At 35.4% G+C, this 23,286-nt stretch overlaps 2 protein-coding genes across 4 annotated transcripts in view; one reads left to right on the plus strand and one right to left on the minus strand.

Annotated features, from left to right (window-relative positions):
• The window catches only part of tdrd15 (tudor domain containing 15), a 38,812-nt gene extending 30,771 nt beyond the window's left edge, over nucleotides 1-8,041 (minus strand). For both annotated transcript variants that reach the window (XR_013794447.1, XM_079584644.1), the window contains exons 1-2: nucleotides 7,965-8,041; nucleotides 7,439-7,549 (exon numbers count right to left, since the gene is read on the minus strand). Coding sequence is in view for 1 of the 2 variants with exons in the window: in XM_079584644.1 (XP_079440770.1) it covers nucleotides 7,439-7,446 (8 nt within the window). In the remaining variant the exon portion in view is untranslated. The remainder of the gene's footprint in view (nucleotides 1-7,438; nucleotides 7,550-7,964) is intronic.
• Nucleotides 7,669-21,196, plus strand: rfx6 (regulatory factor X, 6; the record flags this gene model as incomplete). 2 transcript variants are annotated; one of them, XM_079584646.1, is made up of 20 exons in its annotated part: nucleotides 7,669-8,117; nucleotides 9,939-10,120; nucleotides 10,306-10,459; nucleotides 10,572-10,695; nucleotides 10,942-11,003; nucleotides 11,123-11,200; nucleotides 11,380-11,407; nucleotides 12,009-12,116; nucleotides 12,215-12,292; nucleotides 12,383-12,496; nucleotides 13,382-13,431; nucleotides 13,547-13,706; nucleotides 13,805-13,943; nucleotides 14,769-14,878; nucleotides 14,958-15,075; nucleotides 16,099-16,221; nucleotides 16,310-16,516; nucleotides 17,224-17,739; nucleotides 19,484-19,693; nucleotides 20,668-21,196. In XM_079584646.1, the coding sequence occupies 19 exons, from the start codon at nucleotides 10,069-10,071 to the stop codon at nucleotides 20,844-20,846; spliced, it is 2,610 nt and encodes an 869-aa protein (XP_079440772.1). In that variant the 3' UTR covers nucleotides 20,847-21,196. The 2 variants fall into 2 exon arrangements, with proteins under 2 accessions (XP_079440772.1, XP_079440771.1); XM_079584645.1 differs by lacking the exon at nucleotides 7,669-8,117 and having other exon boundaries at nucleotides 9,925-10,120; nucleotides 20,668-21,179.
• Nucleotides 21,197-23,286: the final 2,090 nt, after the last annotated feature.

Consider the following 23,286-nt stretch of genomic DNA (forward strand, 5'->3'; position numbering starts at 1 on the left):
CATGATGGACAGAGGCCACTGGGCAAATTTGGCCAGGATGCCGGGGTTACACCCCTACTCTTTCGAAAGACATCCTGGGATTTTTAATGACCACAGAGAGTCAGGACCTCAGTTTAACGTCTCATCCGAAGGACGGCGCTCTTTGTCAGTATAGTGTCCCCGTCACTACACTGGGGCGTTAGGACCCGCACAGACCACAGGGTGAGCGCCCCCTGCTGGCCACACTAACACCTCTTCCAGCAGCAACCTGGTTTTCTCAGGAGGTCTCCCATCCAAGTACTAACCAGGCTCAGCCCCGCTTAGCTTCAGTGGGAAACCAGTCTTGGGCTACAGGGTGATATGGCTGCTATTCATTAAAATAATTAATCTTTTTGATTTTTGTTATCTTGTTTTTCATGAATGTATTTTACAACAATACAAAGAGCAATGTGTAACGTTTTACCAGATTTAGTGTTACACTTATTCTCATATTTGTTCCCCACTAAATGTTTTTTCATGTTTAGATTTAATACAATTATTGTGCACTTGTGATTTTTCTAGACTAAATTTTACTACTTAATTATCCACTATTCTAGTTTATAATAGCATTTTTTTGTCATAGAATATGGTCATATTTTTTTTATTTGTTGTTTTTCTTTATAATGAAGTTGTCTGTATTAAGTAGATTGTGTTTAACACACAAAAGAGTGATTATCAGTTCAACACACATAGTTATAGAAATTCTACTTGATTTAAAAAAAACTGCCCTGGTATCGGATTGGTATCGGTATCGGTCGATACTCAGAATTTTTGGTATCGAATCGGTTCTGAAAAAATGGTATCGGTGCATCCCTAGCTTATATGCCTCAAGTCATTCCCGCAAGTTTTATGCTTACACCAAAAGTGTGCGCACCACTGATCTATTTAAGTGTTATTTTACATTTGATTACTTTCATTTCTGTAGTATTTCTTACCTGAATACTACTGTGAGACCCATGCGAAAAACTTAAAGACATGTTTATTTAATTTGTCTCTATATTCTATTGTATTTATTTGTCCTATCATTTGCAAGTTGCTTATGTTTTCTTATTTAATTACTGACTGTTTACTTGTCTTTTTTTGTAAATGTAGTTCAAAGATTCAGATAAAGCCTCCCTGTGCTGTGTGTAAAAAATTACTCAAATGATCAAAAACATTATGAGATAATAACAAATTATCTATATGGCGGTTCTCCCCGTGGTATTAAAAATTGTATAGAATATTGATATTTTTCAAGGTATCTTATCAAAGTTTAAAACTCCAGTCTCGTTACAACACTAGCACGTACCTTTGTCTGATTTTCCAATACTTTTTTGCTTCAAATTTAAAGTTTGTAATGTTATGATTCACCTCCTAGCTGCTTGGTTTGGTTCAAGGCTTAAAACACTATAACAAAGTCTTTTTTTAAATCCCTGTGGGCAGAGCCGGTGTGCTGAAGAGATGAGTCCCAGCTTAGGACCCAAGCAATCCGATTGGTTCAAAGCACGTTTTTATAATTAATCGATTTAGTGCCTGGTTACAAATCAGATATCAGGTTATTATATAAGTCGTTTGAACTATGTTATAAAGACCATTAATGTCTTTTAACTTATATGTTTCATATACTAATTATTATAAATTAAACATTTCTTGTTTTTTTAGTTAGCTTAGATAGTAGAATAGCATACAGCTATCCGTAATTCTTAGAGATAACGTTTTTTTCACCATCTACGATATTTTTCGATAAAAAAACGTTGATATTAAATATGATACAAGCATAATTCTGTTTAAGAATGAATTATGACATGCTTGTAATAAAAAAGAAAAACGATATTATGCCTTATTGATTAACAATGTCACAAAAGATACCTAAAAATGCTATTTCTTTCACTTTGACTATGGTATATAAATAATCAGGGTAAAAATAAAATATTATTACATTAGTTAAAGTTTAATTGATTACATTAAGAATCGTGAGAACAGCTTAAAGGGTTATTAGTTCACCCCAAAATGAAAATTCTGTCAGTAATTACTCACCCTCATGTTGTATCGTACAAACAATATTGATATTGAAGGATATGGAAAATGTAATGTAGGCTATGCAATATATTATGTGCAAAAAAAGTGGTTAAAAGGAACACTCCGACTTTTTGGGACTTTAGTTGAAATAAGTTGAAGCACTGCTACTTGGGCACCTGAGACGCGCCGTGGTTAGCACCTGAGACGCGCTCTGAACGAACTCTCTGCTCCTAACCACGGCGCGTCTCAGGTGCTGCGGTTATCACTCCGCCCAAGTAGCAGTGCTTCGCCTTCAGAGAATATAGTTCCCAGTATTTATACGGTTAAAATATGTCTGTGTCTCATGTGACTTTGTTTTTTGTACACTCTGTGACTATACAAATCACAACATGTAAATAGGAAAATGTTTGCGTTATTTTGTCACTTATTTGGATTAGTATGCTAGCTGCAACCATTTACATCAAGTCTTTGTGCTAAGCTAGGCTAGCGGTGGGTGCGTCAAACAGACTTATAGCACGCACGGAGATGAAAAAGGTATGTATTAGGGCTGCAACTAACGATTATTTTAATAATCGATTAATCTGTCGATTATTTTTTCGATTAATCGGATATAAAAAAAAACATTCATTCCCAACCCTTTATTCAAAAACAGAACTGACAGTGCAAATTCACAGTGCAAAAAAATCTTCAGAAAGTGCACAAACAGGTCGCTCCTTGATAGGGATGCACCGATACCATTTTTTCTGAACCGATCCGATACCAAAAATTCTGAGTATCGACCGATACCAGGGCAGTTTTTTTTTTAAATCAAGTAGAATTTCTATAACTATGTGTGTTGAACTGATAATCACTATTTTGTGTGTTAAACACAATCTACTTAATACAGACAACTTCATTACAAAAAATAAATAAATAAAAAAGACCATAAATGCTATTATAAACTAGAATAGTGGATAATTAAGCATACAATTTAGTCTAGAAAAATCACAAGTGCACAATAATTGTATTAAATCTGAACATGAAAAAAACATTTAGTGGGGAACAAATATGAGAATAAGTGTAACACTAAATTTGGTAAAACGTTACACATTGCTCTTTGTATTGTTGTAAAATACATTCATGAAAAACAAGATAACAAAAATAAAAAAGATTAATTATTTTATAGTCTACTATAAAATTGAGACATGTTTTAAATGTATAGCACATCGGTTTAATGAGGCAGCAACATGATAGATAGTACAGAAGAAAGGCTATTAATAATCGTTCATTGCGTCGCTGTATGATGATATGAAAGGCTCCAGTACAGTGCGGCACACAGCGCTTATGCGCATCCCGAGCGCAGAATGATGCGCTTGAAGCAACACGAGTCACAGCGCGCAGCGCGTCGAGTCCGCATTAAAAAGTTCAAATCACAAAGGAAAGACATATTGATGCGTAGTGTATTATACAGTATCTATCTATGCAATAGTTTATTGAGCATTTTCTTTTAACAGTTTTAAATGTCAGTTACTGTGCGCGTGAAGAACAATTATAATGCTGCTCTGACTCTACTCCAGTGTTGTGAGAGAAACCCGGTAGAAAGTAACATGATGCAGCAATAAAGTCCAGCAAGATAAAGTTGTTTAATGCAAAACCATAGACCTTTATCTACAGATCAAGTATAATTATAGTAACATTGAATCATCTTGGAGAGAGTTTTTCATCGTGTTGACTCGTAACCGAACGCGACGCGCTGTTTGATGCTGAATGGAGAATGATTGACAGCCGCAGCGGAGGGAAACGTGTACGTGATCTTGAATTTAAATGACTTAAATATTCATTTCTATCTCACATTATACTATATAATGGCTTCAGAACACTTATAATATAGTGCACGACAACTTTATGATGCTTTATAATGTTTTTGTCCCTTTTGTGGGGCTTAACAATAGCACAGAATATACGCACAATTTTTTTTGTACATCTCCGTTTTGCGCGACACAACGAATCGATAATGAAATTCGTTGCCAACTATTTTAATAATCGATTTTTATCGATTTGATCGATTCGTTGTTGCAGCCCTAGTATGTATGGACTTATCTAACTCTGGGGGATAAGTTGAATAGGCTTTTAAGTCCCAAAAAGTCGGAGTGTTCCTTTAAAATCACATTACATTGTAACATTACCATCTAAAAACAAAAATGCATTTTTTTTTTAAATTGACTAAAGGCTAGACTAAAAATTTAAATAAAAACAAAAGCACAAAATAATTATATTAGCCTGCATTTGATTAAACCATTATAATGGTCACTTTCATAAAAATTTACTTGTAGGTTTAAAATTCTCCAACAACAAATATTGTAGCAATATGTATATTTTAGTCAGAATTCGCCTTTGGCTAAGCCACACCCTAGAATGTAGATTGACCAATCACAGCGCAGCCAAGAACGAGCTCCCACAGAGGTCCGACACTTTTTCACAGCGCTACATTGACTTTAACACAGGCGTCTCATATTTTTGGTCTCGGCAGGCTATTACCGTCGTAGTTTTGTCAAAAATATGGTTAAACGTTGTGCCTGGGGCATTTTGTAACACAGCTATGCGTTTCCCAGAGAGGTTGGAGGGGGGTGTCCGTTTTTTTCCCTTCCTAAAAAAAAGAGGTCAAATCCTGACAAGTGTTGTCTTTGGATTAAACTGTGTGGACGTCCTCACAGTCAGCGAAACCCCTTAAGGATCAACACGCACACTTTTGTGTGCTCTATTTTTGCTTTTAACCTTACTGTGAAGTTATACTAGTTAGACAGTTTTATGCTGTATAGGTTATGATTTCGGTTCTCTACCCTAATTGTTGATACGCTAGCACACGCTGCTAATAAATACAACTTTATACTCGCGTAGTTCGTTTGCTTTGTAATAACTATTATAGAAGTGAATAAAGAATAGAGTGAATAGAGGCTTAGCCAAAGGTGAATTATTGCGCTCATATTCTATTGTGCTCCGTCTGTTTGGCGCGCGTGCAGCGGAAGCTTGAATTTTAGCGGAGATTCACTTTCTATGTGAACTCGTACTTTCACGAGCCTTCTGCTCGTCCTCTCCTGACAGAGAAATTAACATTTGTTTACTTTGGAGTAAAAACATTTACAGCTGGAGAATATTCCTGTGAAATGTATGTTAAGCACAGTCTGCACCGAGGAAAGCACCACATCTCAAACGTATTAAACAGCGCAAGCATTTTTTATATGCATGTTAACAATTCTGTTGTGAATTTTTTTTTCTTCCGCGGAATCGTGCTACTTTTATACTGTTCCCGCGGGATGTTTTTCTAGGTGCAACGCTTCTGGATGCAAGCTGTCGTAAAAAGCCTTAAACCCATAGGCGTCGATTTCGGTGGGGACGGTGGGGACGCGTACCCACCAGATTTCGTCATGAGTCATTTTGTACCCACCACTTTTTAGGGTTGCTAGTAGGGCTGTAACGATACACCAAAGCCACGATTCGATTCGTATCACAATGTTTGACCCACGATTCAGTTCGTGTCACGATTTTTTGAAAAAAAAAAAAAATCGGTGCTGATGCAGTGGTGACCCGTTCATGTAACATAAGGGTGGCGCTGCCAATAAATCACCTAAAAGCTGTCACAAAGAACTGGCAAAAGTAATCTGAATATGTCAAATATCAAGGAGACATTTATTAATAAACAAGTGTTTTCTGTCTCGCTGCAAAGATGAAGTTGACGATGCTAGTGAACGCGGCAGAGAGAAATGCACATTTCATAAGGATTACATAATTTTCTTTCGTTTTGAATTGTTCTGTTTAAAAGTATGATTTAAAGCGTTCTGTAGATAATATATATATTTCTCAGGTCTGTGAGGCATAGGCTGTGCTGAGTTTCGGTTAATTTATGAGACCGGCGCCTCCCTGTCGTCGTGAGCTATCTATTATCTGCTTTACTTATTATTTATTAAATCCAGCCAATTGGTTGATGAAACATTGATTAAAATTAAGATACAATTAATACAAAACGAAATTCACTTTAAAGAAAGGCTTTGTGCTTTCTGATTGAGGTCTGTGAATGTTTTAAAGCATATTTTAGTGCCGATTTCAGAGCGGTCACGTCCGTAACCGAGAACTGTCATGTCTGTAACATCGTTTTTTCCTCATAAATGCGAATACGAAAAATAAAATAAAATGAATATTTTATGTTCTGTGGAGCTCGTTTAATTTTTTTCTCACGTTTATATTAATTTCTGCTTAAATACTGAGTGCATGGAGGAATATAGCCTATCCCTATTCCACATGCATAAATCTTGCCGCAAAGCACCGGCAAAAGCAGACTAATGATAACATGTCTGAAAAAATAATGAGGCATTTTTATTGTTTATTAATAAAAATATATATTTCTAAATCAGTGTCGGCTCCAAACATATCTATATACATCTCCATAAAGTGGATGCGCCTTTAGAGAGAAATGGATAATAATATACACACGGATTCATATGGATGACAGCCTAATCAGCCAGTATTTGCTTTCGATTCAAATTTTTTCGTTTAAAAGTGAACATTTCGAGCTTTATATAAAAATATTCATCATGTTTTTGAGGCTATACACTGTATTTCAGTTCATTATTGAGACGCGCTCCAGTTCACGCCATGGAGATAATTATTAGTTATAGTTAATTATAGTTTCCACTTCTTGATAGGAAAATGCAAGTGTTCGCGCCGACGCCTGCCGCAGTGCGCGCTCCACGTCTTCGCACACACACTTTGAATATGCACCTAATATCCATTTAATAGCGAACATTTATCTAGGTTAAAGTTAGAGCGAGCTGCCATGCCAGATGGATAAGTCATTTTCATGTTTAACAAATCAAATAATGCATTTTTGCCTACCGCGAGTAAGCGCTGCACCAGTTTGAAAAAGGTAAAAGCATAACGAGCGTAGCGAGGGGCCCCACTGATGTTGCTGCGTCTTTATATTAATATTTCTGATTGTTTAAATGATCAACCCTCTGGGGCCCCCTTAAAATGCGGGGCCCCAGCCAATTGTCTGCCCTATTGCGGCGCCTCTGCCAGACGGAATGCCATAGGCTACTCTAGGTTTTTGTGAAACGCCGCCACTGCATAGTAGCTTGCAGAGCTTGCATTAGTAAGCTACATGACGTCGTCTTTCAAAACATGACCTGCGCTAAAGAGAAAAAAAATGAATGCGTCATTGTACCCAGCACTTCTGAAAATGCACTTCCGAATGCGTCTCTGTCCCCAGCACATTTCAAACCAAACTGACGCCCATGCTTAAACCCCCCATAGTCCGCGGGTTGAAGAGCTAGATAGACGTTTGGGTAAGTTTTGGACGTGATTTGGATAGTTATTTTGATTTGAAACGGGGATGACTTTGTAATGCAAACCTGGCAACCCTGCATCAATTATTCAGTCAAAGCCTTACCTCTCCATTTGACTCGAAGGGTCAAGAATCCAATCTAACCATGCAGTCCTGGTAAATGTTAAAGTACCGAGCACGTCAGCCACAGCTTGGGGTGATGGAGGTCAACACACACTAATAAAATAGCGTTAATACAAATCATAACGTTAATATATGAACCAAAATACCTGCAATAGTCATATTAGATTGTAGCGTGATTTTTGTTATAGGCTATCAGAGTTGCACGACCATGCAAGAAACACTTGATGATTATATGATTTACATTTTAAAACTATATCCATAAACAGTACGGCAGTTCATCATTTATTAATCGTTTAAGCAGTAACGTTATTTTCTGAATGACACTGGCGAATCTGTCGACATGACAGATTTTCGACTTCAGATGTATTTAGGTTGAAAATTATTTTTCTACGGTGTTTTTTTATGAATACCGAATACATTAAGTATTATCTACAGACAAAGTGGTATTTTGCAGCATTTATGAATTGAGTAGTTGTTTTTAAATTAGTGTCTGACAAAATTAGCTTACCTTCTCGCGCATCATCTTTTCGGTATACGCGCGCGGCCTTGGCACGTGCTGTTAGGGAACGCTAAGCTGTAAACTCGTGGGCCAATCAGGAAGTGCCTATATCAACACATTCAAAATACATTTTGGAGGCCACCGGGGCTAGTTGTCACTCAGGTAGGTTGTCTGGATCTCCATAACTATTTGGGTCTGGATTCATGTCCAATTAAAAAAAAATGTTTGTTTCAAGCTATAGGTAACGTAATAAAAGCAAGTTAAGCATATGAAACATTATTATTTTTTAATGTTTTTCAGAAATACAGAAAAAAGCAGTAGGCTACTATTGTGAAATATTATTACACTTTGAAATGATGGTTTTCTATTTGAATATACTTTAAAATATAATTTATTTCTGTGATGCAGAGCTCAATTTTCATCAACCATTACTCCAGACCTCAATGTCACATGATCCATCCCTCAGAAATCATTCTAATATGCTGATTTGATACTGTTTGATACTGATTTGATTTGTTATTATTAATGTTGGAAACAGTTGTGCAATTTTTTTTAAAACCTGTGTTTCAGGATTTATTTAATGAACAATTAGTAAAAAAGAACAGCATTTATTTAAAATAGAAATATTTACAATCTATTTTCTAATCAATTTAACACATCCTTGCAGAATAAAAGTATTAATTTATTTCAAAAAAAGAGAGAAAGACAAATGACCTACCCCATACTTACAAAAGTTTTCTATTTTAAATAAATGCTGTTCTCTTTTTTTTTTTTTTTTTACTTTATGTTCATCAAAGAATCCTGAAAAAATATAAACATGTTTTGTGGCAACATTAAAAAGTAATCCAAATGACAAAAATTACTGAACTTTACAAATTTACTAAAACTTTAACAAAATTTAAATGAAATGGCAAAATGTAAAAAAATAAATAATTCAACATTTTAATAAAAACTATAATATCTCAGTAATAATAAAATTAAAATAAGCTGTAAAGTTTTGCTAATTTATTTGTATCCTACCTTTTACATTTGTTTCTGATTTATGTATTGTTTCGTAATTGTTTTCTAAATGTTTTACTTTAAAAAAAACCTAATGATAATCTGTTTAATTGAAGCAAGGTTGCTATAACGGGGCACGTTGTCACAAAATTTCAACACTTATACAGACATTACAGTCAAAACTGTCCCACAGCAACTCAACACCTAAAACTTTTAGATTAATAATATGCTTTCATTGTCCAGTCTTTGTGTTTATTTGTCCATTTTACAATTTCCATGCTTCAAATGTGGCGTTTTAAACTCTGTAAACTCCTATTATAGGCCAGCAGAATCTTCTCCTCACTGTTACAGAGGAAACCAGCCATACAGTGTGTGAATGGATGTAAACGAAAGGCAAAAGTAACATTAAGGAGGCTGGCTCTGATTGGGTCTATAGGCGAGCTGCAAGATTTCCAGATTTCAAGGAGATGATATCCCTCTTGGTTAATCATTAAATCCCAGAATCCATTGCCAGTCTTCTGTAAATAAGATAAATGGCCCTAAGGCACTCACCTCTGTGACGCACCATTTCAGAGAGAGCAGAGCTTTAATTAAGACTGGAAGGTGTTATCTTACCCATTCTTGGATTAATGCATTTTCACAGGATTATTGTTATATTTAAGCTGCTATTTTTAGTGTTTCCATCATGCTACAGGTTTATTTTGTGAGCATTTGTTTCTAGTGAGGAAAGGAAAAGCATCACACATAGTTGACAAATTGTTTAAAATTGTTTTTTTTGGGATGCTTTGGAGATGTGTATCATTCCAGGAATGGATATATGCATCACTTTGCCAAACGTGAGAATGGGCCGCGTTGATTTTGGAATGTTTTAACAATTTCGTTTTTTTGAGGGGCTCTATTTTTCTTATTATTTCACTTGGTGGGTTTAATTTTGCATTCCAGTTTTTCTTTTTTTAATTTCTCCTTGAACATGCCAATGAAAAGAAATATAGGGAGTCCTTTGAAGAATGACACGTTTCATCAACTACAAGCGTCGCAGACAAAGAGAGCTTGCAAAGACGCAGATGACCTCCACGCGACAATTCTTGTTGACCAAGACAATCTCGGAAAAAACATGTTTTTCAAAGCCGGGCTTGATGAGGAGGAGGATTCTGGCATTAAATCAGGTGGGGAAATCATCTTTGTTGTAAATTGTTTTCAAACTCGCTTTGATTAAACTACAGCTATGCTTTCTTTCAATGCGCTGTTTGGAAATTCTCAATCTGTCGCCAGTTTGTTTTGCAATTATACGTTATGAATAGTTTTGGCACACGTCACCGTTTGAAAGCTATGTATGTTATTCATTTGGCAGAAGCTGATGAAAGTAATGGAAGCATTTCCTCTGAAGAGGACCTGGGCCACCTGGATTATTCTAAGACGTTCTCTGTCAAACAAACTGTGCCAAAGAAAAGCATCAGTCAGATCATCAAGGACAAGAAGAAACAGACTCAGCTTACTTTACAATGGTACTCTCTGATCAATTCTTCTTTTAATGAAGCTTCCCATTGTAAATAATCTGCAAAAAGTGGAAGCAAAGAATGATATTACTATAAGCTTGCGTTCTGCTTTTTCTATCAGGCTTGAGGAAAACTACATAGTTTGTGAAGGTGTGTGCCTGCCACGGTGTATCCTCTACGCTCATTATTTAGACTTTTGTCGGAAGGAGAAATTAGATCCTGCGTGTGCTGCCACTTTTGGGAAGGTAAGAGGAGTTTTTATATCTTCTGTCTGTGATATGTATTATAATATCCGACTTCGAAAATAGATATTGCACCGGAACCTATTGCATTTTAGGTGTATTTTAGTTAATCTTTAGGAGAAATACCTGGTAAAAGGATGTGCTTCCCAAATATGCACATTATCAGACATAAATAGCTGTTGGTCTTGTATTTACAGTACATGGAGATCGATCTTACGATGTGTTAGAGCTCTAATGTTATCATTTCAGACCATAAGGCAGAAATTTCCTCTGCTTACAACACGAAGGCTTGGAACAAGAGGCCATTCGAAGTAAGAAAGAGCCACTTGACCCGGTCACTGACTGAAAACTTTATTTACTCCTATTTAATAATAAATAAATGCCTAAGTCTGAAGCTCTTGACAGTGTTTGTCCTCTGAATGTTTTTCAGGTATCATTATTATGGTATTGGAATCAAGGAGAGCAGTGCGTATTATCACTCTGTGTACTCAGGAAAAGGTTTGACACGGTTAGTTTTGACCTTCATCCCTTCAATTCAGCATCCAATCATGAGTCCTTGAATGTTTTGAATAATCGCATGAAAGGCGAGTGATTTCGCAATGCCCATGCTGAGACACATTATGTTTTTCAAAGTTATTTTTCATTTTAGTTTTGAAATGCATAAATGCTCTTATGTGTTTTGCACAGATTCTCTGGAAGCAAGCTAAAAAATGAGGTGGGCAGTCTAACTATATATATATACTGTACTGTATAGGTCCATTATAAAGTTTAGGGTCTGAATTTAAAAAAAAAAATGTTTTAATGTTCTCACCAAGGCTGCATTTATTTGATTAAAAGACTGTAATATTGATAAATATTATTACACTTTAAAATAACTGTTTTCTATTTTAATATATTTTAAAATAGAATGTATTCCTGTGATGACAAATCATTACTTCAGTCTTCAGTGTCACATGATCCTTCAGAAATCATTCTAATATGCTGATATAGTGCATAAAAATAATTCTTCTTAATAAAAATGATGAAAACAGTTGTGCTTCTTAATATTTTTGTGGAAAACGTTTAATATTTTGTTTTCTCTGGATTCTTTGATAAATATGAGGTTCAAAAGAACAGCATTTATTTAATAAAATAAACCTTTTGTAACATTATGAATGTCTTTAGTGCCTTTTGTGGTGGAATGTATGCTTGCAAAATAGGAGACTTCACATGCATTCCATATAAATATTTAGAAAATGTTGTCATGTGTTTCTATCAACAACATAGCAGAATATGATATAATGTTACTTATATTCCTGCTTCTTATTTTTTCACAGGGAGGATTCACCAGGAAATACTCTCTTAGTTCTAAAACAGGAACTCTTTTACCAGAATTCCCAAGTGCACAGCATTTAGTGCTTCTGGAGTCTGTTTCAAAAGAGAAGGTCTGTTCATTTCAATGGAAACTCATTCCAAAATGCTTTTTATATGTACCGCTTTTAATGTACTTACCTCAGATTCTGCTACGCTCTTTATTTTTTAGGTCGACACATTGATTATGATGTACAAAACTCACTGTCAGTGCATTCTGGATAATGCCATTAATGTCAACTTTGAGGAGGTGCAATTTTAAGCTCTTAAAGAATCTATTGTCATCATCATATCTAGATTCTAGAAAGAAATTCACTGTAATCAATCAAATTTGTTCCAGATCCAGAACTTTCTGCTTCACTTCTGGCAAGGAATGCCTGAACATCTCCTTCCACTGCTAGAGAATCCAGTTATTGTGGACATCTTCTGTGTGTGTGACTCTGTACTTTACAAAGTGAGTGTTTATGAAACATATCTGGGTGTTTCTTAAACTATGTTTTGTTCATAGGTTTGGGGTCGGTTAAAAATGGATGTTCTGTTTAATATTTTTATTCAAAATAAAAAATCTTTTGTAATTATAAATGTCTTTACTGTCACTTTTGATCAATTTAATGCATCCTTGCTGAGAAAAGTATTCATTTAGCTTACTGACCTCAAACTTATGAACGGGTCCTTTCATTTTCTTACATGGTCACATTAAAAGTGTCCAGGATACTATGACAATCATTTATTTTTTGCTACTTTTCAAGTGCCATTTATGTTTAGATTGTATTCTTGAGTCATAGTCCCAGACCAAGACTTTGAATGTTAAAAGATGAATATCAATCAAAGACATCTTGTTACATTTTTAAAGCTACACTCTTAGAATACATGGTTCTATATAGAACCTTAAAGGGTTCTGTCAAGCACTTCACATGTGGAACCTTTTAGGGGTTCCCATAATGGGATCATTTTATGGATATAGTTTAAATATATATATATTTTTAAATTCAATTTTAATCTTTTATGAATTAAGCAGCTCGTAAATATACTTTATCACTAGAAAAAAAAATTAATTACCCATTGAACATTAAAGTATTTTGCAATCATTGAATCAAGACATTTCTCCTTATAGAACCTTTTTGCCATTATGCGTTCTTTAAAATTAAGTCAAGGACCCTAGAGCTCTATATAGAACCCCATTGAACAATTTTTTCTAAGACTGTATAATAATATACAAAAGAGTGAAATAATCACAAACCATTTCAATATTTATTGTGTGAGAAGTTTTTTTACTGTAGTTCATTATTGTCACGTCATGTTTGACTTATCACCAGCTGGATAAATTGTTTTTTCACAGGTTCTGACCGATGTTCTCATCCCTGCCACTATGCAGGACATGCCAGAGAGGTTTGTATTTTAGACCGCTGCATGATATACACATTTGGTTATGCAGTGGATTCAAAAAGATGTTGACTTTCATACTGTTAAGTGTTTTTGAGTGAGTTTAGGAAAATATCTCCAGTCTTTTGGCAGATATTCGAAATTTTGCCAAGCACTGGGAACACTGGATGGTGTCTTCCTTGGAGAATCTCCCAGAAATCCTCTCAGACAAGAAACTGCCGATAGCTCGACAGTTTGTGTCCTCCTTAAAGAGACAGACCTCTTTTTTACATCTTGCACAGGTAGATGATTTACAGACACATCAATTTTCTTGCTTTTTGTTTATTGTAAATATTCTTGTAAATATTGGTGCAACTATAATATACTCATGTCTTTTCAGATCGCAAGACCTGCACTTTTTGACCAGAATGTTGTGACTTCTATGGTGAATGATATTGATAAGGTGGATCTGAACAGTATTGGTTCTCAAGCACTCCTTTCAATTACAAACGACCAAGATTCAGACTTCTATTCCGAATGTGAGTTACTGGTGGCTTGGTAGTCAAACCTTTGGATTTTTTTTTATTTTTATAGAGGGATCATGAATTGAGAAATCAAATCTTCCTTGATCTTTTGACATATAAGAGATCATCACTATACAAATATCCTGTAAGTTTCAGAACTCAAAACATCCTTGTTAGTTCAAAAACAGCGAATTAAACCAAGCTCTCAAAACAACTCATTTCGGAGTCTCAGTATGACGTAATAGTGCGACAAAAGACCGCCTGTGCAGAAGATCAACGACTACTTCTACATCATTGCCTCTTTAGCCCCGCCCACAGATTTGCATATGTCATGTCGTCGAGAGAATTTTAAGTTCCAGATCGCATCAGCAAGACATTGTTAATTTGTTCACTTTTACTGCGGATCCGTACTTAAAATCCATCTTGGTTGAAATAATAAAGTTTCACTCTAAAAAATGCAGGGTTGTTCCAAACTAAATTAAAACTTTTAGTTTAAATTAAACTTTAATTAAAAATGTTAACCCAACGGTTGGGTTCGTCCATATTTGACCCAGATTTGGGTTAAAACAACCCAGAAGTTTTTAGAGTACGCATAAAAGTTGGCAAATGTTTCAACTATGTAACGAGATAAACACCTTTCTGTAGCATCTTCGTTTCAACTATAATGTAATGTAATAAAATAGCCTATTACTTCTAAATTAGGATGTTTTTTGATGTAAAAAATCTTGCTAACATAATAAGTGGACCTCAGAGTAGATTATAAAATTTGTGACCCTTTTAAAAAAAACTCATATGCTAAGTCTCGAAATATCTTTATGATTTCTTTATCTTTTCTGCTAGATGACTCCATTTCAGTGTTTCAAGAGCTGAAAGACCTCCTGAGGAAAAATGCCACTGTAGAGTCTTTCATTGAATGGCTGGACTCGGTGGTCGAGCAGAAAGTCATCAAGGTTTGTTGCACTGCAATCCCACAGCAGTCAGGCTAGCCATGAATGTCATAATTGAATATGCATATTATCTGTCTTTTAGCCCAGCAAGCAAAATGGTCGGTCGGTGAAGAAGCGAGCTCAAGATTTTCTACTGAAGTGGAGTTTTTTTGGAGCACGAGTGATGCACAATCTCACCCTAAACAATGCTACCAGCTTTGGTAAACCTTTAGCATGCATTCATACACACTGTAGTCATCGATTCGGTTTCTTTCAAATACTCCAGATTATTTTAAAGTCAGCAAATGGAAGTTGCAATAGTATTTTCTTCCCTATTATGACTGATATCCAAGTGAAACTGCTTCTCGAAGAAGAATAAATGTAGGGCTGGACTTGATTTTGTCCATTGGGAATTGATTGGATGGTTGTGGTTTTCAATTTAATTTCAATAATTCAATTGAAAAAACAAGAATTTTGATTTCATGGTGACTTTAAATTCTTTAGGTATAATTGGAGCATCATAGTTTAGTCAGATTTATACAATTTGTATTTAGCTGGGGATCCACTGCGGAGAATAAGCCATAAAAGCCTGTACAAACAATCCTTTATCTTGTGCCGTGTGTGTGCGCCCTGATTAGAGCGTGACCTTTCTCAGTGTTCCTAACATTTGATGACCCTACAGGTGTTCACAAAGCCAAACAGTATCACCTGGAAGGCCACCCATTTGACCTCAGCACTAGCTCAGTGAAAACCCGTGGGAAAGTGAAGTTGAGAGCATTGCATTGTGGGAGACAGTACTCTGCGTAGTGTGCTAGTGTAGTCGCACACCGCTTTTTTTTTGAGAGCAAAGCCAGTTATGAGCAGCATGAGCGAAGCAGTCGGATACCTATTATTTTGGATTATTACTGTTTAGGAAGTGATTTTTGCAACATATAGCCTACTAAAACTATTTAAAGGGATATGAATTTGAATTTCTTTCTTCTGCTGAGCTCAAAAGAAGATATTTGGAAGAATATGGGTAACCAAACAGTCTATTGACTTCCATTGTATGGGGGAAAAGATGCTATGGAAGTCAATGGGGCCCATCAAATGTTTTGTTACCGACATTCTTCAAAATATCTTCTTTTATGTCCAGAAGAAGAAAGAAATTCATACAGGTTTGGAACAACTTGAGGCGGAGTAAATGATGACAGAATTGTCATTTTCTGGTGAATTATTCCTTTAAGCTTTAATGTTACTTTCAGGCTCGTTCCACCTCATTCGGATGCTTTTGGATGAGTACATCCTGCTAGCAATTGAAACACAATTCAACAATGACAAAGAGCAGGACCTTCAGAATCTACTGGAGAAATATATGAGGAGTGCAGGTACCCTAATCATTTTGTTTTATTATTAGTTTGTTTTTTTACCGTACACTATTATCTGCAATTATCTGTGATGTTTCCATTTTGACAGATGCTAGTAAAGCTACATTCACCGCCTCCCCAAGTTCCTGCTTCTTGGCCAATCGGAATAAATCCAGTGTGGCGTCCAATGATTCGACTGTTAAGGACGAGAACCCTCCAGAACATGATTTCCTGTCGCTCACAGCTGCACAGCAGGGGCCCGGGGCCAGTGCTATCGTGTACCATAGTACCGACCCAGACAACTTTACTATAACTGGTACTTAAAAACAGCAGCTCACACGAATTAGAGACATGGTCATTTTTAATATGTTTTTCGTTAATATTATTTGTTATAGAGCGCATTTTTTTCCAGGAGCCAAGTATTTTTCCAAGTATTTTTCCTATTCATATTCTCCAAAAGGATTTCAAACAATCCTTCAGCTTCAAGATGAATCATTTCAAATTCAAAAAAATTATTTGAAATCAAAGACAAGGGTGTCAAAGCAGGGAATTAAACTGTTAACTGTCAGTGTGCTGGTAGCGGGACACTTGGCATTTTGAAATTGGACATTGCATTACCATGGATAAGGTTACGTAAAACCTTTTAGCGAGCTAAATTTTTGTGATATCAAATTCAAAATAATATATTAATAATATTATTGCTATAGTTGTTAATATTATCAATGTTGAAAACAGTCTTTTGATCAATTTAATGGATCCTTGCTGAATAAAATTATTTCTTTCTCATTTTCATCATTGATAATAATTAGAAATATTTCTTGAGCAGCAAATCAGCAATTTACAATTTCTGAAGGATCATGTGACACTAAAGACTAGAGTAATGATGCTAATTCATGGGTGGAATAAACATATGGCAGGACGTTTACTTTCTGACCCCTGGACTTTACACCTCTGATTATGAATAATATAATGAATAATTTCAACATAATTTATATGAATATGATTACTAATATATTTTTCTAGGTCAAATGGATTACTCGCAGAACAGCGCCCCCCTGATGACCCCTCCGATCTCTCCAGCCATGATCAACCGCAGCAGCGTGATCAACCAGGGCCCGATGGCTGTGAGGCCGCAGAGCAGCTGCCCCATACAACCCCAAGTGTCCTGCCAGACTTTCCCCGACACCATGTACCAGAGTCTGCACAACGCTAGTTCTGCCTCCTACCCCAACTCCTCTTACTACCAGCCTGTGTTCAGAGCTCAGACTCACACTCCCACATCGGCCTATCAGGCTCATACCGAAAGCGGACGCTACGCACCCTTTTCTGGACACCAACTGACTAAAGACTGCTTCAGCAGCAGCTGCACCGGGTCTCCCTACAGCTCGAGGGTTGCAGCGACTGGATACGCAGCCACAGGTGACCCTGCGATGGACACTGAGGGCGTACAGCTGCTGGACTCCACAGGGTTCAGCTTTGGAGGAAGTGCTGCCAGTGGAGATGGATGTGCAGGTTCGGTTTGCAGCTCTGGGCACAATGGTAAGAGAAGCTGAAATTATTATTGGCCAATTAAGAGTGCACTTATATACATTTATACAAATATACACTACAGTTTAAAGAAAAGTTTAAGAAAAATATTTTAAACTTTTATTCACCAAGGATGTATTAAATTGATCAAAAGTGACAGTAAAGACATTATAAAGTTACAAAGATGACTTTTGTCAAATAAATGCTGTTCTTTTGAACTTTCTATTCATCAAAGAATCCTGAAAAATATTCAGCAGTATAAGTAATATTATATCATATTCTGCTATGTTGTTGATAGAAACACATTTTCTAAATATTTATATGGAATGCATGTGAAGTCTCATATTTCGCAAGCATACATTCCACCACAAAATACTTATGTTTTTTTAACATAATTAATCATTTGCATTAAATTGATCAAAAGTGACAGTAAAGACATTCATAATGTTACAAAAGATTTATTTTTTAAATAAATGCTGTTCTTTTGAAATTCATATTTATTAAAGAATCCAGAGAAAAAAATATTAGGTTTCCACAAAAATATTAAGAAGCACAATTGCTTTCAACATTAATAATAATATGAAATGTTTCTTGAGCAGTGAATTAGCATACTAGAATCATGTGACACTGAAGACTGGAGTAATGATCCGGAAAATTCAGCTTTGCCATTACATGAATAAATTACATTTTAAACATATTCAAATAGAATTTATTTATTCAAATTTTATTTTAAATTGTAATAATATTTCACAATATTTCTGTATTTTTTATCAAATAAATGCAGCTATGGTGAGCATAAGAGACTTTCAATTATTTTTATTATTTTAAATCTTACCAACCCCAAACTTTTGAACAGTATAGTAGTTAGATAAAAACTATTTAAAAAAAAATGTGTCTAGTCGTGACTCGTGACCTTAGTTCAATGTTGTCTCTTTTGTCTTTTATTAATGTAATTATAAAAAAACATTGACAAAACAATAAATGGAAAGAATATATTATACCAATTGAAGCATGTCCTATCCTTTCTTCACTATTCCTTTTTATATATTATATTGTCCACATATATATATATATATATATATTTAAGTTTTTTTTAAAGGGGACAATCAAAATATATATATATATATATATACACTGTATGTTATATTTTGATTGTCCCCTTTAGACAATCTGTTAACTATAAGTAACGTTGTACCTACAGTATATGTCAACTAACTCTCATTAGAGTATTAGTAGAATATTAGTAGACTGGTTAATATCTGCCAACATTTTAATTGTAATGGTCCTCCAACAGATGTTCTACTGACTATAAGTAACTTTGAAACTACATGTCAACTTATTCTAATAACCGTAACCCTAGTCTACTAGTACTCAACTAATACTCTAGTGAGAGTTAGTTGACATGTTGGTGCAACATAGTCAACAAAATGTCTAAAGGGGACCATCAAAATAAAGTGTAACCAAGAATAATAATATAAACATACAATGAAATAAAAAAAAAGTGTGTTGCCCCCAAATGTATCTGTAACCCGTGTATAGTGACCGACTGTCAACCTACCCTGTTCGCAGCCGATTGATGAATGAAATGAATGAATGAATGAATGTATCTGTAAGACATAACAAGCCCCAAAACTGAAAGAGGTCCTCGGAGGACAAGATTTATCATGTATTTTAATTATGTTACTATGCTGCTCAGAAAGGTAAATATGAGTCTGTTTGCTATTAGTACATTATTGTTCATCTTTCTCCTGAGCAGGATATTACAACAGCAGTGGTTACGTGGACGCTCAGAGGATGGGCACGTTTATCGATCAGCATGTGTCCGTTATCAGCAGCGTGAGCAGCATTCGCTCTGTTTCAGCCTACGCCGAAGTGCACGACCCTCTGAACATCCTGGACAACACGAGCAGGAAGACAACAAGACCCTACTACACCGAACTGTCTGCAATGGGCACACACACAGCAGGTGAGGACACACATCCTTCTAGGGGAGACCGGGGCTAGTTGTCACACAGGTGCTATATCTCAGCACTCTACACTTAAACATAACAAGAGTCAACAAGTTTAGTACGTTTTATTTTTACACGATCGTTCCAAAGTTTAGGGTCTGTAGTCTAGTTTAGAAGTCTCTTATGCTCACCAAGGCTGCATTTATTTGATCAAAAATACAGTAAAAACAGTAATATTGTGAAATAGTATTACAATTTATAATAACTGTTTTCTGTTTTAATATATTTTCAAATATAATTTATTCCTGTGATGAATTTTCTGCATCATTACTCCAGTCTTCAGTGTCTCATGATCCTTCAGAAATCATTCTAATATGCGGATTCTCTGCTCAAAAAACGTTTCGTATTATTGTTGTGCTGCTTAATATTTTAGTGGAAACCGAAAAATAAAAAATAAAATCAGTGATACTTGCCTCGCTCAATGTGTTTTAAATAAACTACATCTTTATTCTTTATTTATGTTCAATAGCTGTTTTCTAGCCAATAATATGTGCTTTATACGGAGTATGACAACTATTGTGTGTGTATACAGGAGAAACTCGAAAAATTAGAATATCGTGCAAAAGTTCATTTATTTCAGTAATTCAACTTAAAAGGTGAAACTAATATATTATATAGACTCATTACATGCAAAGTGAGATATTTCAAGCTTTTATTTGTTGAAAACCTTTTCACAATATTCTAATTTTGAATTTGGGGTTTTCATAGCTGTAAGCCATAATCATCAAAATTATAACAAATAAAGGCTTGAAATATCTCACTTTGCATGCGTCTATATAATAAATCAGTTTCACCTTTTAATTTGAATTACTGAAATAAATGAACTTTTGCACGATATTCTAATTTTTCGAGTTTCACCTGTGTGTATATATATATATATATATATAAGATGCTATTATATCAGTCTTATGCAATTTCTGTTCAATTTCAGGATCCAGCATCGCTCATTCCTGCTCCGTCTCAACACCCTGCATGTATGGAACTCCTGCTCCTTATCACTCCCAGAATGCACTGCTGCCTCTCCAGGGAACAACAGAGATCAGAGAAATTGTGTCGTCCCTGCCCCCCATCAACACTGTGTTCATGGGCTCAACTGGTGGGCCACCCTGACTGATACCTTATCTGTAATCCTACATCTCTATTATACTCACAGGAGGTGAGACATGTTTTAGTTCATCTGTATATCTTACAGAAAATATTTCATTGTTAAATAGATTGCAAACAGGCTAACTGAATTATTTTTTATTGTTTGATTTGAAATGGGGGGTAGACAGGTAATGACCCAATTATATAATTATCTTTTCTTTAAGGTTGTGTAGTATACTGTAATATAATCACAATTCTTCTTTGTTCTTAGTGTAGCATTCTTGTATATACTAATAAAAAAAAAATTGTTCGCATTATTCTGGAGGCTGAAATGTATTACTTAATAAACTACAAACTAACAAACATCACTGTGAAAATCTGATATTGGATAAGTTAATTTCGGCATTGTTCACTAGGTTAACATGCAAGTTGATAAAGGTGTTGACTAAAACTGGGCATCGAGGCCACAAGCTGTTCATACATTGCGACTCTTGGTGTGGGTTCTTTAAATTTGGCTTTGTTAGTCTTTGAGCAGATGGACGCTAATAAATCCATAATCAGATCGGCTGAAATGATATTGCATCATTATAATATATTTGTATGTATGCTGCTGGTGGATGATGAGGATTTCAGCATTTGTCTGTGTGTAAAGACGTGACGATAAATGATAAAACTGGCCACATTGCGCTGGCCTTTATCTCCTCAAAGGGAAAATCCATTTCAAGCCTCGGACAGGAACAGATGGCTTGAAATGTAATGATTACAAAATCCTGACGTTAAAATAGTTTAATTACAAAGTCAATAATGCCTCCAACAATTGCCAGGGCTTTAGTGTAAAAACAACAGAAGGCAGAACGCAAACCTTGGGACAATGTTTAACCAGAACTTTGCATTAGGCAGGGAGACTCCATATGCAGCTCCGGTAGAGCAAAGATCAACAGATCCTGTGTAATTATGACTGTGTGTGTGTGTGTGTGTGTGACAGAGAGAGAGAGAGAGAGAGGTAGAGATGGGGTCAGTGCAGTAATGTGTGCTTACCTGACCGGTCACAATCATATTTACCACTTATGCTTTTACAATCATTTTACACTCTTCTTACAACAGCTTTCAAATGTTAATTCACATCTGTAGGCTTTTTTCTCAGCACACGAGTATTGCAATCATTCGTTGCATCCATGTTAATACACCACCATTCAAAAGTATAAGTATAACGCATAAGCTAATATTGACCATAATTGAAAACGTTTTTGTCTAAATACGGATTAAAAATACGGTGTCAATGAGATTATTTACATTTTTTGAAAGAAGTCTCTTATGCTCACCAAGGCAGCATTTATTTGATCAAAATACAGTAAAAACTGTAATATTTTGTGAAATATTAATTTAATTTAAATGAACTGTTTTCAGCATCATTACTTCAGTCTTCAGTGTCACATGATTCTTCTTGGATGAATAGAAACTTCAAAAGAGCAGCACTTATTTGAAATATCACTATAAATGTCATGTTTGATCAATTGAATGCATCCTTACTGACTAAAGTTATTCATTTCTTTCAAGAAAATCTTACTGACCTGATACTGTCATGTTATTTCATAGATGTATAAGAAGTTTTTGTATCCAATGGCTAACTTTGAATGCTAATTTCATCCAAATTAACATTAAATGTACATTTAAATTCAACCAGCAGGGGTCGCTAAAGATCACTTCCAGCACTGTGATTGGAGCATTCAGGGAGATTTTTGTTATTGCCCTGAATTTTATTTGATATAATGGGTACAAGTGAACTACTAAATAAAATTACTAAAATTATTATATTTTTTGGTACATGCTACTTTGTTGTCACATGAACTCAAGTTGCATGTGTAACTCAACCGAGTGGTGTAAACTTGGAAATAAAAATGGTTATTTTGGTTTTTAATTCACGTTTGTGCACTTTTTGTCAGGCCGAGTCAAGAAAGAGATAAAAATATGGACATTAATTTTAGAGTAGATGCTTTAATTAGTTAGTTAAGAGTTTGAAGCTATTTATTTAGGATTTTTAGATCCGTAATATTGTTGTGTTTTCACTCACACAGCTATGCAGATTCAGACAGTTTACACGTTATCGCCTGGATCAGCTCTGCTGTAGAAGTGTTTCCTCAACACTTGAGATTGCAGGGTTGAGAGGAAAAGGCCCTACAGCATCTGTAGCAACACATCCATGAAGGAACTTTATCAGTGTGTACCGTTTGCGGAGGCTTTTTTGACTAGATTTCCCAGTAGGGGTTTGTTAACAGGTTGTCAGAGAACTTAGTGCCAATAGCCAAAGGAATGAGTAATGCAGTCCTTAAAGGGATAGTTCACCCAAACCCAAAAATTATAATTCTGTCATCATTTATACTCACCCTCGTGTTGTTCCAAACCTGTGTTAGTTTCTTTCTTCGGCTGAACACAAAAGAAGATATTTTTGAAGAATGTCGGTAAA

This window comes from Phoxinus phoxinus, assembly GCF_949152265.1.
Source record: "Phoxinus phoxinus genome assembly, chromosome: 16".
In the NCBI taxonomy this organism is placed as follows: domain Eukaryota; kingdom Metazoa; phylum Chordata; class Actinopteri; order Cypriniformes; family Leuciscidae; genus Phoxinus; species Phoxinus phoxinus.